Source organism: Xiphophorus maculatus, chromosome 15, assembly GCF_002775205.1.
Source record: "Xiphophorus maculatus strain JP 163 A chromosome 15, X_maculatus-5.0-male, whole genome shotgun sequence".
NCBI lineage: Eukaryota > Metazoa > Chordata > Actinopteri > Cyprinodontiformes > Poeciliidae > Xiphophorus > Xiphophorus maculatus.
Window position 1 is genome coordinate 11,553,137 of NC_036457.1, and position 15,778 is coordinate 11,568,914.

At 36.9% G+C, this 15,778-nt stretch overlaps 1 protein-coding gene across 1 annotated transcript; it reads right to left on the reverse strand.

The window, feature by feature from the left end:
* Positions 1-479: 479 nt before the first annotated feature.
* On the reverse strand, positions 480-7,968 carry LOC102221303 (N-lysine methyltransferase SMYD2). Its single transcript, XM_005800199.2, has 12 exons — positions 7,707-7,968; positions 6,827-6,890; positions 5,149-5,259; positions 4,991-5,051; positions 4,609-4,733; positions 4,441-4,508; positions 3,677-3,779; positions 3,032-3,142; positions 2,631-2,751; positions 2,229-2,403; positions 1,149-1,257; positions 480-735 (listed from the first exon to the last, which is right to left on the reverse strand). Exons 1-12 carry the CDS (start codon positions 7,874-7,876, stop codon positions 655-657), a joined length of 1,299 nt encoding a protein of 432 aa, XP_005800256.1. The 5' UTR covers positions 7,877-7,968; the 3' UTR covers positions 480-654.
* Positions 7,969-15,778: the final 7,810 nt, after the last annotated feature.

Below are 15,778 nucleotides of genomic sequence, written 5' to 3' on the forward strand. Positions count from 1 at the left end.
GCTTTCATATAAAATATATTATATCATTATATATATATATCACAGATATTTTCTGTGTTTTTCACCTTAAACAGCTTCAGGTCTTCGTAGAAAGCGTCTGCACCCTTCTAATATTTAGCGATTTTTGCAGGAGAGCAACAGTGTGGTTGGGCACTGATGTCTGAAAGTCCTGCATTGGATTCGTTGTCTAATTTATCATAAAGGTCTTTGGCAAAGGTCAGGGGTTTATGCTGACGGGGAAAGTTCTACACAAAACTCACTTGTCAGTATGCATGCCCAAGTGCTTGTGGCCATGGCAGTGATTGAAACACCATCGATTTAAAGGCTGAGAGAATGCTTCTGGAAATAGTGCCTTTGCCAGTTGAGTAATTGTATTCATTATTTGACCTACTAATATTGAAGTTAATATATATATAGTGTATATATATATATATATATATTTTTTTTTTTTTACAGTAAAGAAATAATCACAAAAACAGTTGCACGTGGAAAAGTCACTTTAGTGAAATTAGTGTGGTAAGAAACAATTTCACTCCATAACATGGTATACAACTTCACTTTACATAGCTGCATGAGACCAAATGTACATATATTGTTTTGGAAAAAATCCTTCAGTTCTGTGAAGCTCGGATCAAATCAGTCCCAATATTATCTTCACTTTTGTCCAATCTCTTTATGCAAGTCTTTGAGGAAAGGGTGATTCTTTCCATGAGCCACCTCCATTATAGCCATTGCCTATCCAATAAGCAAAATATTTGTTTAAAGTAATTCACATAGTTTCCACATAGATGTATATTTAACCTGTGACGGCTAAAGTCAGCAAATTTCCAGCTGTATTTTCTTTGTGTCAGTGTTAATTTAGACAACAAAACACTCTTATCACATTTCTTGTCAACAAAATGTTTTTCCTTCATCAAAATATTCAGGTTAAAAAAACACAAACACTTAGGCTGAAGGTAACCGAAAAAATGAGACAAAAATACTGGTGGTAAATACAGTTCAATCAAATCTGGGACCAAATCTAAACGTCCAGTCAAACTTAACACTACTTTGTGCAAACATCCCATTTACTATTTAACTCATTGTCTTATCAGAAGAAAGCAACACAAAATGCCTCTTTGTGCAAAGTTTAAATAAATCCATCTTACCTTCTTGAGAGCACTGGTGCCCTCTGAGTTCCTGTCCATATTTATGTAGATTCTGCCCATCTTCAGGTACATTGAGGACACATTCAGCGAGTAGGGGGGATAAAGCTTGCTGCATCAGAGAAATCATGTACACCAAATTTACAGAAATGATTAAATAAGCTAAAGGAAATCATCTTTTAGCACATTTATTTATTTATATGATAGAAAAAATACTCTTATGGCCAGGTCTAAAAGAACTGGGAGAAATATTAAAAGTTGAAAGCAAAAGTCTGTAATCCTTTAATTTAGATTATGAATGTTCTAGCCCCCCCCCCAAAAAAAACAAAAGAAAGGTTTTGATGTAACTTGAAGAGAAGTATATATTTTATGTAAATTTTCTGATATACAGAAAATGTTTATTTCCTACAAGAGCGAAAAACCACAAAATAAGCAAAAGCACAAAGCCCTCTTCAATCCACCTTAAAAACCTGCTTGTCTCAAACAAAAATGTGAATGTTTAGATTAACACAATAATCTGAAGTAGAGTGAAGCTAATGAAAACCAAATTACATTACAGAGCCCTTGAAAAGTATGTTTTGTCAGATTAAAAGTAGATTCAGACTACAAAGGTTCATATATTTATTTAGTAATCCAACACAAAAGTAGCCTACAAGTGTGAATTCATTGGTAAAGGAAACACTTGCAAAAACGATAGAGACTAAATTGAATTCAACAAAGAATTGATTCGAGGTTAAACATAAATCTAGCAACGCTTTAAATTTTAAATTGTAACATTTTTAAAAACTATACATCATTTTCCTTCCTCTTCACATTTTGAGACCAATTTGTTTGGGTCTCTGACATTAAGTTCTTGTTGCAATGCAACAAAAAGCTCAAAAGGCGTGGATACTTTTTTAAGACAGTCCAAGACATCCAATATAAAATTATAAAAGGACCCCCTGCAGGTAAATGGTTTAATTGAATAATTGTAATGTTAATTCCATCATTCACATTTTTAAACAAGAAAACAAGGTAGCTAAAACAAAACTGTACCAATCTGCACAGCATATTTTCACCTCTACACTGTGTGTATTTTGATACCTGTAAGGTTTGAGGATCTTCTCGCCGTATCTGATAGCTCCGTCTGCATCCTGCATGTAAATGCAAACCCCCATGGCCTGGTACATCATATGGAGCATGTAGACGTTGGAGTCATCAAAGACCGCTCCCATTTTCTCCAGGCTCTGCTCACACATGTCCAACAACTCACTAGGAGGTGCTACTGAGTCAAGGATGCATACACACAAGCTGAGCTAAGGCTTCACAAGAGTCTTTAAAAGTTTTTGTTTAGCTCTTCCAGTTTTGCCATTTTAAAGAAAGATGTGCATCAATATCAAGGACATTAGATATTAATTCAGGCAGTAAGTTTTTAAGATGCATGGCAATGAAAATATATATGTTTATTATTTCAAAGTTAATAATGCTTCTTTGCTGAAAAGATATTTTTGACATGTTTTAGGGCCCTGAATTCCCTGACAGAGTTCCTGGCGTAGCGGATCATGTTGTCGACCACATGTGGCTCAACTGGATCTCTCTGCTTGCAAATTTTCAGCTTGGCCTTATCCTGTGGATGAAACATGTCAGAAAATCTTCATATAATTATCAAGGCACAAAAGACATCCATCTATGGTGCTCTTCATATTGTTAGCACCCCTAACAAGTCTTATACATAAAACTAAAACATTCCCTCATAAAATTTTAAAAAATTAAATGCTGTTTTTTTTTTTTTTACTCTTGAGATAATAATACATGATTAATATTTTTAACAAATCATTACCAGAGGTGCCAATAAATGTGGAGGGGGCTGAAATTTTATTTTGCATTTACTATTCCTTGTGCCTTACTTTGGACTTGGTTTTGCATTCCAAGCAGTCACAGGTGAAGTAATAGCATTCCCTCAGCCTGTTGTTTCGATCATCTGTTGGATAAAGGAGGTCTATGTAGCTGATGAGAACCTAGTGGAGATTTAACACACACACATTTACTACAGAGCATGTTCTCTGTCCTTGAAGTTATACTCATTATTTGCTGCTCTATAATCACATACAAATATAACATTATGAACCAACCACCTGTCATACAACACTTTCAAACTGCTGCCTTGAAAAACTCGTGAGTGAATTTCCATTTACCTGGCTGAATATTTTCTAGAACATGAGTTTTTTTTAAAGATATGACTAAAATTCTGCAGAACCATTTCTTAGACATGTTGTACATCTAAATGCTAAATGCCAACCCCAGATTAAGGTTAATGATTTAATTATTTGTCAATTATTGTAAGAAAGTAGCAGAAAGAAACTTTTAAAATCATTGTCACCATTGGATTTTCCTGGAAACTTTCCAGGTGATCAACTCAAACTCTTTCACTCAACTTAAGTCTATAACACGGTTCACTATAAGTCATTAAAATACAAGCATTCTCCACACACTTGATGCAAAACTAGCCCAGGATGTGACCTCCTTTAGTGGCATTCATGCCTTTTCCTCACTTCATCTCCAGGTTTCATGTCCTGCACCGCCCGGACTTCAGCAGACGTGCCATTATATGTTACTATGACGCTGGGAAGACAGCTGTGGTTTATAAGTGCCACACTGTGGGTGAAAAAACAGGTTGTAAATAACAGCTTTAATTTGGATAAAACACACGTTTTACTTAACATTGATCACAGCAATAACATGAGTAATTGATAACGTCTATTCTTTTTAACTCTGCAGAGAGGTTCTTGACTAGGAAGAAGCACACACACGCCTCCAAACTGTACATTAATAAGTTACTCAGAGACAAAGATGGCTGTGAGTTCTAATGCATAACGCATAAAATAAGCCCTGTGTTGTATATATGGATGAGGAGAAAAGAATGAGCATGGGTTCAAAGGGTTTTGGAGAATTAATAGTTAATTGCAATAGTCATTGTGACTTGCACTTGTCAAAACATGTGCACCTAATGGCAGGTTAGAATTGTTGCTGCAATGACGTGTAGTGATGTTCATCCCTTCATGACGCTGACAAGCTTATGAGACATATATGGTGTTTTCTCCTCCTCAGGGAGGCTGAAACTGATGGTGGAGTCATAGAAACCTCCATAGATCTATAGTGAAGTTCTGCAGATTATGAGGAAACATTCTTGTTTAGATGTGACACATGTGGGAGTATTGTTATTATTATGATTTTGGATGGTCAAGAAAGCAAAATATTTACTATGTTATAACAGCATTTCATGCTCGTTAGCATGCATATGAGGCTTTCTTCTTACTCTGGATAGACTGCAGTACCAATGTGGGAAAGTTCGTCATCTTCTATTGTAAAACCATTACAGGCAACCTGTTAAATACAGACCATCGGAATAAATGAAAAATATGAAAAACGCTATCTGCTCACCTAAATCAATAAAACACAAGAAATAAATAAGTCTTTGTGGTACCTGGGAGTAGAGTGTAAGCAGGTCTTTGTGGTCAGGCAACTCCAAATGTTTAGGGTAAAACCGATGGAGGGCAGCAATGTCAGTGTCGGTTCTTTCTCTTTTTTCATTATCTTCATCCTCCAAATCTGTTGCAGTGAGGTAAATATTTCAATGTTTCCATTTTGTCACCATTTAACTATACATATACTCATACAGTGTATTATAAAGTCTTTATACCTGTTGAACTTTGCCACATTGTGCCATATTTGTAAAGTAAATTTTTGTCAATTCTTCTTTTCAAAATATTTGAACCTCTCCTGCGTTAGATAATAGAAGTAAAAGTCTAGTTGCAATAAAAAGCCTTTAAGCTCTTTATCAGTATGTAATAAAAGTTTTTACTCACGCGACTGCAGCTCTTCAATGAGCAACATCTTCTCCGAAACACATCGCTCTTTCATCATTTTCTGATTTGGGATAAGTACATTTGACATAATGTTATTGAAAAAAGTACTTGGTTGAAACAGTTCAAAAATACTGTTTTTTTTTCATGTTGAGACCAACCTTCTTAGCAAGGATTCGAGCAACAAGGCGGGTCGTGTCTGACGGGCACCAGTTCTCTCCAAATGCATTCATAGCTGAACACTCCAGCTTGTGCATGGCCCAGTCTCCTTTCTTCATGAAAAAGCACATAAAATACCTCATACTTGATCAGGCAACAAAGAAAACGTTTCAGCAGGTTTATCTATTTTACAGTTTGCATCAGACTTTGGCATTATTGATGAAACTCTCTCTTTTGATTCTTGTGTCAAGCAACATTTAAACAAACTAAAACCGAAGCCCGGTTTCTTTGTAGAAACCGATTTTGTTGTTGCCACTTTGATACCTGTCCTTGATTGTGCAGACATCATTTACAGGAATGCTTCTGCCAGCTGTCTGACACAGAGACAAAGTCTTTCAAAGTGCTTTAATATTAATTACAGGAAGTAATCCTCTCACCCATCAAAGCACTTTGCATTCTTTAGGCAACTGGACATCATCATCCATATAGAAACATCTCTTTGAAGTAACTTAATATATAAATCAATACTTAGACTGTTTCTGTCATTCTTTTTATATCATGTTAACGATGCAATCTGCACTTCCAGGACTTTATAACCCTCTATACTCCATCTGTCCCATCAGAGCTGGGTAAAATAGTCACCTAACCCCCCAACAGCAACACCTAAAACTCTGCAGCTTATTCACTCTCTTTAAATTTCTTCTCAACACACTGTTTAAGTGACAAATATTTGTTTCTTGGTATCAATAGTCTCCTGTGTTCAGTTGTGTTTTAATGTGGCTGTTTGTGTGAACAAATCCCTCAAAAAAATGAGATTCTGGTTCTCAGTGAGGCTTGCACATGTGAATAAATGTGTAATAGAAAATAAATAAATTTAAAGAAAAATACTTTCATTTTAAAGGCTGCAGGAATGTTGCTCTCAAACATCCAGTTTATTGCTCATGGGGCTGCTGGAGTTTTGATTACATTAGCAACTACACATGCAATAGAGGTACTGTACCTTGCAGCAAAGAAAATGAATTTTATATCAACAGAAAAATTAGAAATATGTTAAGTTTATAACTTTAGAACATCTTAAACAACCAGTGGCCTCCCAGTGTATTCTGAGATTCAACTTAGTTTAAGTTGAATTCTTTTTAACTTACCATCATCAAGACATAGTTTAGCTTGTAGCTGCATTAGAAGAAAAGATTATCACCAACCAAAGAATAACTTCATCGCTCTGTAGCTGAATACTAAATGCAGTACTAAAAATAAAAGAGTTATGCTAAAAAGTAACTTGATATTGGACCAGCTGTTTAAGCCATAGAATGGAAACACAGATCCTCCTTCAGGATTTGAAAGTTTCCTGTGTGAAAAATGGTCCAAAATCACAACTGAGAAATAAAAGCAACCTATTTCTCTTTGTTGAAGTTGTCATCAGGTTTTTGTGGGAGGTCTTAAATAAATTCTACTAAGCATGTTTAAATCTATTTTCCCTGAGTTTATTCCATTTGATTGCACAACACACATAGCATCATCTGTAACCTCTGTGATGTTTTTGTATGTGTGGCCTGGATATGTTGCTACAACCATCTGGTGATAATTTCTTGTCAATTGTACCTTTAAAAATGTATTTAATTAGAAAGTTGTTGATATGTTCAATATGTATTTTACCCACTGTGTCCTAATGTTTCCTACCTGGCACTTTGCATTGCAGTAAAAAGCTTTCTTGCACTTCCCGCATCTTGCCAAGCCTTCTTTCCTATAACAGAAAGGTGTATTAGAATTTTGAAGGCATCCAGTAGAGACAATTAAATACTATCAAACTTCCAAAGAAATAGATTGGTTGATCTATTATTAAATTGCACATCATATGTCATTTGTTCGCAGGTTTTAGGCCGTTAATCACTTAAAACTAGTCAATGAACCCATATTTAAGTACTTATTTGATTGCATCTGATTTTTACACTGTATTACACTGCAATGAGTGTTTCGTATCACAATCGTTTAAATGTCATGCCTCATGGACAAGAGCAAGCTGTTGCTGGTGGCCTGCAAAAGAGTTTTCAAGCATTCTGTGGTATTAATAGATCTGGCCTCAAGTCGGACCAGTTGTCTCCGTGACATAGAAACAGCAAAGCAGTCCAGAGTTCTGAGACATTTTCAGTGAATTAACTAATCTGTTTTTAAATTAGTTTATGGGCCTATGCAGATATATTCTGACTGATAGAACGAGTTCATCCTGGGAAAATTTTTAACTTATTTATAAGGTGGTTTTAATGAAACAACAATACATGCTGATCACATTCTCATATTCTGTTACAATAATGAAATTACAATCACAGTAGTGGATTTGACATTATTTAGAAGGTAATGAGGCAGATAAGTAGGCTATATATCCATGCCACAGAAGGAGGAAGCACAAGCAGAACTAAAATAGATTTTATGCTGTGACAGTTTCTATGGCTCTGATAGATCTAGAGTTACTGAGTTAAGATTCAAGTTCGAAGAGACATTTAAAGTTGTATTCATTCATTAATAGTAATAAATAAATACATTAACTGTTGGGCTTTTTTACCTGGTGAAGCAGAACTCACAGTAGTTGCCTCTCTCTTCGACCGACAGCACATAGGAATATGGTGGGCTGGAAAACAGGAGCTCTCCGACTTTAAAGGCCTTGGTAACCCGGAGTCCTCGTCCCTTCCCAGGACTGTCGAACTTCTCAATTCCCTCAATGAGACCGGTCATTGCTCTGTAACTCTGGCAGCTTTAACTATTTTCAGTGTGAGCCTGGGCTTTGTCAAGAGGAGTGGGGTGTGGCAGACACACTCCTGTTAAGTGCTGGCATGTCACCCCACTCTGTTGCAATTTTAGGCTTCAGTAATGGCTCTGACTGTACCCACTAGTGTTGGACCCAAATTTACACATTATTTAAGGATGATAATTTAACGATTCTACCTAAGTTACTTTATCATGCTTTGGGGCCAGTTGGCCAAATCCAAGCCAAATCAAAGCATGATTTGGCTTGGATTGCAGTCAAGTCAAATCAATAATCTTATTAAAATGCATAAACCTCAATGAGAAAGAGAGATAAAGAAAAAGGGGAGATAAAGACAGAAAAATAACAGTCAGAAAAAAAGGAGAAAGCAATAACAAAAGACACGTTATGCTACACTAGTAATTTTCTTTTATTTCTTAGCTCATGACGTTCTCATTCTCTGTCCTTTATTGTAGCCACATTTTATTTGCAAAATGTGCAAAATGTGGCATTTTGCAAAAGTCTTGCAAAATGTAGTCAATGAATTTAAACTGGTTGTGAGATTCTGTCTTCATGGTTGTGTCTAGACTGCTCTAGCTTATCTGAGAGCTAAACTGGGTTTGCAACTTATCAGCAAATGCTGACTTTTCATGGGTAGAAATGTCAGGGGAGGTGTTGTGTCACTGACAACTCTGTCTTAAAATACTTTACAGAACTGAATGATGAAAACAGTAATGCAAAGCCTGTACTTATATAAGACAGATTATGACACAACAATCCCTGCTTAGTCCTTAGTAAGCAATTTGTCAGACTAATTTACTGTAGACATTAAGGACATAACAGGGTCTACCACCCTTTAAGTAAGAGGGGCAGTGCACCATCTTCACTATGCTTAGCAGGAAGTGTGCGTTCTATCCTATGAATGTAATCAGTGGCATGGGAACCATGTGAGTCTAATTAACTGAATCAGGGCCAGTTGCTTGGAAATCAGGACTAAAAGGCTGAGGGAAGGTGAGTAATTACCAGACTAAAAATACAAGATTTATATGAAGTGGAAAAAAATATGAAAGTCTACAACACAAATCACAATATAAGAACAGAAAACAAGTAAGAACAGGGAATCTCAAAATAAACTCAACTAAATATGGAACAACATAAGTCACATATTCCCAAAACATTAAAACACAAAATCAGACGACTAAGAATCATGACATGCAGGTTGTGTTAAACTAAATTCTCCTTAATTAATCCTTTAATAAGTTAAATAAAGGTATCAAAAATTAGGTTTTTCTATTCATACAAGTGAATGTTTTTTTTTTTTTTTTCTTTTTTCAAAAGTCAAAACCCAGAAAAGATAGCGGAAAGTGATGGGCAATTTACTGTGGAAGAAAAACAAAAACAAAATGAGGGAGGAAAGGGTGAAAGGAGCTTCAGAGTTTAAAAAAGTAGAAAGGGCTGATTTTATATCTACCTGTGAACACATTGGACTACAACAATAAAACAGTTCCTCTAACATCTTTTCGTGACAACTAAAATACAATTATGACCTATAACTTCAAAAAATATCATGAAAATATAATGATTTTACATAAATAAGCCGATACCTAGAGGAATTTAAAAAACGATTACTCAATATTGATTTTCAACCTGGATGAATGAGTTAAGAAGATGTAATTACAAAAGAAAACGTCGCACTATTTAACTATGTAGCACCATCTGGTGGTAGATGTTTATACTGCAATACCAATTTCACAATATCATCTGCAGGGTTTGTGGATTAGTCATCTAATTACGTACCTTAAATGTTAATTATATCTAGGTGGATATGTCAACATCACAGTTTTTGATGACATATGCATAATACTGAGAGTTTTATAAATCACAGTCAACAGGAAAGATCAGCAAAGTATAGCGAGCCCTGTGGTTACATTCGGGTGTCCACTTTTGTCGCATTGTGCCATCATGTGGCTATTTTTTGTAACTGCAGATAAAATTGAATTTAGATCAAGGGATCACGAAGTCTAAAAGAAAATAGACAGATCACAGTTTTACTATGAGACGTCACTAAGTGAGTTCTGATATCCCCCCCTTCCAATCCTCCCACAAATGTAGACAGGGAGGGCTTAGGTCAGGGACTGGATCTTGAGTGAATTGAAATATTTTATAATCAACCAAAGCAGACACATTACAGTGCATGCCTGTGCACTCTCTCAAACTCACACACACACACAACACATAGTAAAGATTTGTCCCTCATCTGTATCTGAAGGCTTTATCCAACCTTGCCCCAGATTTCTACGATTTATTATAATTCCATTTTTTTTGGTCTTTCAATCTAAAGATTTGTTCCTCCCTGTTTTTTAATAACATGCAAGCAAGGGAGGCATGTCCCAGGGAGATTATACTGCCGTCTCTGGCGTCTCGTCTTGATTACATCAGAGGAACCAGATTTGATTTGGAAGAAACCCCCTTGTTTTAGTGCCCGATCTCTTTAGACCTCCCTGTTGTGCCGGATTCTTGCTTTTCACAGACGAGGGGGATGATCTTGATGAATATGATCTGAACTAGAGGGAGGTAGAAGGATTAGGCAAAAGGATTATAATTTCCAGTGATGAGAAATAATAAGAAAACAATAAATCCTAAGTAGATTTAGTTCTCAAGAAAACCCTGTTAGGGTAAATCAAGAGAATAGGAGACAGGGACAGAGAAATTAAATGGATCCCGAATCTGGTCTGGGAGAAGATCAGTCCCTCTTTTTATCTTGCAAGCCATAATGTAATTGAAGTTCAACTCAAACATTTTGTTGATTTAATTTACTTGAGAATTATTAACATTAGTTCAATAGATTTTTAACTTCACTGAATTTGAGGTGATTGTGTGAATAAAAAAGCTAAACCCTTCCTCTCAAATAACTGATCTGATACACAAATTAAACAGAGAAAGACTTTTGTTCTGGGGTTCTGTTGATGTTAAAACTTTTCTGAGTGTTAAAGTTAACTTTCACAACCTTAGAAAGGATAAAGAAAGACAACCTGCAACCAGACATTAGGTTCACTTCAGCTTCTGGTCTTGGCCTTGTGAAAAAGGAAGGTCCTTATCAGTATTTCTGCTGCAAGGGTAAGGAAAACTAAATCTAAGGGCACCAATCAGTCTCGTTTATAAATGATAGATGGGGCAAACAATGTGAAATAAATTGGGGCCTCATCTGCAGCAATTCTTGTGACACCTTGAGTGGCAAAGAAAAAGAAAAACTGAACCTTAAAGCAAAGCTTTCGATTCACTCGTCTGTTTATGTTCCACACTTCACCAGTGGTCATGGGTGGAAAGAATGAGATCCTCGATACAAGTGGTTGAAATCCTTCATAGTGGGTATGAACTCAGATTTATGGAGAGGGTTAAAATCACCATCAGGGAGAGTTTGCTGTAGAGTTGCTACTTATCTGAATCAAAAGAAGTCACCGAGGTTTTTCAGACCACCTTCAGATCAGCAAGCATGTTAGTCGCCTCTTCAACGATCTAAAATGTCTGACACCCTGTTTTTTGTGATTTGGGTAATGTAAGGGAACTGCTTGACCTTTTGAACTTTACACTATAAAAAGACTAAAAAGAGCAACACAAACAAAAGATTTTACTGCACAAAGTAGTGCAAATGTAGCACAAACATCTTTAGATTTGAAGAACTTTGGTAAAAATCCACATTTCATCACATCAGGTAAAGATTCATCATATAGATAAACCTATAAATTAAGAGTTTCACTGCTTGACTCAACTCTTTCTGAACCAGAGATGAGGAAAATATTCTATGAATATGCAATGACCTGATAGATCTTACAACTTGTAAACCCCTTTAATCAATTCTCCTCAATCCACAGGAAGGACAAGAACCACACTACTCCTTCAGAATCTGAGGTTTTATAATTGAATCTCTTACGACATCATAAGGAAAGCTTTCCCTCTGAAACTGAGAAGAGTGATCCCTCAGTTGTTAGAACAAACTCTTGGTCCCCTTTCTTAGAGACTGGGTGTACTGCCTTGCTCTCCTGCTCTACAAGAGATATCCAGTGCTCCATGAAACATTAAAGAAGCAATCAATGACATAACTTTACTAGACTATATTTTCAATATTAATCTCTATGTGTAAGAAATGTAGAAGACATGCTCTATAATCCTCTTGATAAAAACCAAACTAAAAATAAAAGCCTTCAACAAATTTAACCCTCATGGTCGTATATCTTCCTTCTTTTTCTACTGCCCATCTGAGTGCTGAGGCTGTTTTTACATCAGTAAGAAACACTATGTAAATGTATAACTCATGGTTAAACTGTTGATGGATTGATACAGAGCACCATCACATTGGGGACCTCATAAAGCAGCTGCTGCTAATTCCTCTTTGCCACTAGGTCATAGATGAGGGCTGAGTGTGAAGTCCAGAGTGGTTAAAGATCTCTGCTTTTGAACTCAGACCTCTCCACTTAATGTTGGTGCTAACCAGGGGTCAGGAGCAGGGCAGCTCTACAGAGATGGACAGTACTGTGTGTTTCCATTAAGTGGAGAAAGTAGAGACAGTGTAATTGATAAGGCTGAGCTGTTTTTATGAGTGGACACATGTCAAGACTGCATGCAATTGTCTCTGCATTCCTCCAAGAAGAGCCAAAGCATTGCACACATTCCACATTCTTCTTGATGAACTCATTGACTCTACTGAGACAATGTCTAGCATTTCTGCTTGGTCCTTGTTGGCTGGTTAGGGAGCCAAGCCTTAAACCTTAACCCCTCTGTCTCCACTCCTGACTGGGGGGAGATGGGGGGGGGAGAGCAACGCCACACGGCCGTCTTAGCCCTGTGGATTTGCAGGCACGGAGTCGCATCTCCCACTGTTTATCCATGTGTCTTTGCTTTGGCTTTGGCCCTGTGCTGTAGGCCACCGTGGACTGAGTGGGGTCCTTGCCCTGTGTCACCCACCTAAGCTCTGCTTTCACTGGAGAGCTTAGCGCCTTACCCTTCGGCTGTTTTATGAGCAGACAGCTGGGCTAATCTGTCTCCCTCTTCTGTCTTCCCCTGTCTTTTTTTCTTGGGTCTTGCTTTGTTTCTTCTTTTAGCTCCTCTCTGTTTTTGTCTTGTCTAGTCTAGTATTTTTTTTTAGCACTGCTGGAGTTTTTTGTGTCATCTCAACAGAGACATATTTGTAATTCACTCTAATTATAATATTTTAATAAATCAGCATTCCTGCACTGATTCAAAAGACATTGTAAACATTGAGGATTATCTATTTATTATTCTTATAGTTGTACTGTACATCTGATGGGGAAAAAAGATCAAAACTGTGAATGGAAAACAATGAAGAGGTCTACCTGAGACCTTTGATGAATGTTACTACATCTTGGGTTAACTTAAAAATTTCATCCAAAGACCAAACAAAGAGGTAATTTTTTTTATTACTGCTTTAGTGTGTTGTTTTTATTTTAAGGATGTTAGGCCACGCATCTAAAATAATAAAATGTAAGCCTAGGGCTGCACCGATTGCAGTTTTCTGGCCAATTGCCAATTACTGATCTTTTTTACCTGCTGATTTCGATTTTGGCCAATACCAATTTGTTTTGTTTGAAGTGTTGCTCAATATAGTCAGAACGTTACTGAATTGGCAACAGTGGTGTAACTATTGTTAATTGTAAACATGCAAATATAACCTGGTGGGCCGATCTGTCAGTCAAATCTTTCTCATGGGAGAGCAGAGGTTAGTGGCTGATTTTTAGACCTTTGCCGAGGTAGATAAGATCGGTGGATAAGATGTTAACATTGGCCGATCACCGATCTCCCAAAATTAAGGAAATCAGCACCGATAAATCATCTGGCTGCTAAAACATTGCACCTCTATATAAGTTAGTTTGTTCTCCTTAATGTCTTGTCAACATCTTACATTGATGAGACATATATTGGAATAATTAGGGTATTGAGAATTGATGAAATTTATGAGTGGGCCCCTTGCTAATATTCGGGTTTTGAAGTTTGCCAAAAATCAGATGTTTTGCTGCATTGTTCTCCCATCCTTTTATCCTCCTCTCCCTCCTATCCCTCCTTCTCTCCTCCTTTAAACTCTTTTCCTACTCTCCAGCATCCAGCTAAACTTAGATGTGACAACAGTTGCAGGGTGACGGCAGTGGCTAAATGCGATCAGAACAATAGCTTCCTCCATCTCCTCCTCTTCCCCCTTTAATAGACTGCCATTGTTTTCCCCACTATTGCTGTTTCAGGGAGTTAGTTAGCTATGCTAATGAAGGTTGGGCTTGTGTGGGTTTAGTGTGATGGGATTTGATGCTCTTTAACTGGGCACTTCTAGAAAAGAGAGGCGATCATAAGTGTGGCCAGGCAGCTATTTGCCACCAGTCAAATGTCATGAGCGTGTTGATGTAACACAGCAGTGGAAGCACGTAGAGATTTGCAGCATTTCCTAAACACTTGCCTGTATTATAATTTTTCATGTGCATAACAATACATCTCTTTCTTGCACACTGCACCGAATGCATCCCCAGGCAAAATCCTTGGAGAGAATAAGTTGAGTAAGACAAGATGCAAAGACGACGGTTAAGTATAGTGCAGTCAGTCATCCAATCAGTCAGTAAGTCTGTAAATAGCCAACCCGATGGCTCCTTTGAGCTTTCCTCTAAGAGGAATTCTCTTTCTCCTTGGTGTATTAATAGCGCCTGTGCATTGTTTCCTACAGCAGCACTCCTCCAATCAAAGGAAGTTGGCCTGCCAAGTATACAGTTATTTTCCTTTGTCCCTATGTTTAGCAGGCATGTAAGAGTCAGATATGTGTGTGAGAGATACTGGATGGATGAAGGTACTTTGGGGCTTTATGAGTAAGTGTGTGCATGCTGGTGGGGATTATCTCAGGATGTCTGTTTATTTATGCCTGTTATCATATATGTACAGTGATACATCCTTAAATTGTTTGCATATGTCTCTCACTCTGTGTCTTTTGGGTAAAGGGCGGAGACTTGGAAGAATTTTTTCACACACTGCATATGGGAATTACAAATAGATGTACAATGATGCTTTGATGCTTTTGACTGGAGTGAGATGTTTAAATGTTAAATAAAACAGTCATTTCACTGTTCTGCAAAGTGTCCTGCCAGAAAATGATGATAAGCCATTTTCTAAGTGGAACAGGCTTCTGAGGTATTTAGATTGTAAATATGTCAAAACCTTAACCTAGAGACTGACAGGGGACACAAGCATTCAGGCACCTTCACTTTCCAGAGTTGGCAACAATCAACACCAGTTTACTCTTTAGCTACTCTTGGAACAATTCCTGAGTGAATCAAACAGGAATGATTGGATATAGTTTAGGTAAACTGTGTATATTCAGTGGAAAAGTTCAGAATCTCTCTGCTAAACAAAACAAAAAAACAATTTCTTACAAAGACATTACAAAAGTTAATTTATCTCAAAGTATTCACATTTTCTGACATGGACAATGTTCAAACCCAAACTCATAAGGTGAAAAAATGACACTCAGAAATGAATACAAGAAGTATCCTATGTGTAATAAATTGGGTGACTTCTGAGGGCAGTTGCTTTCTTTGGGTTTTATTTAAGGGTGTCACAGTTCCACTTACTAAACTTAAATTCACACATTATTTTGAGATTTTTGTATTTAAAAATAAAAATACTTTATCAAAATTCACAATTTTGTCCTAGTTTGTGTTCGCCTACCAAGTATTATGCCAAAAACATTCTCTGAAGTTTGAAATTGTAGCGTGACAAAATGTGAAAAAGTTGAAGAGTAAGGAACACTGTACGCATATCCAAGCACATACCTATACAGACATTAAAATACTCTGATAAGTCACCCAACACACACGCTCAGTCACATTCAATGTAAAACACAC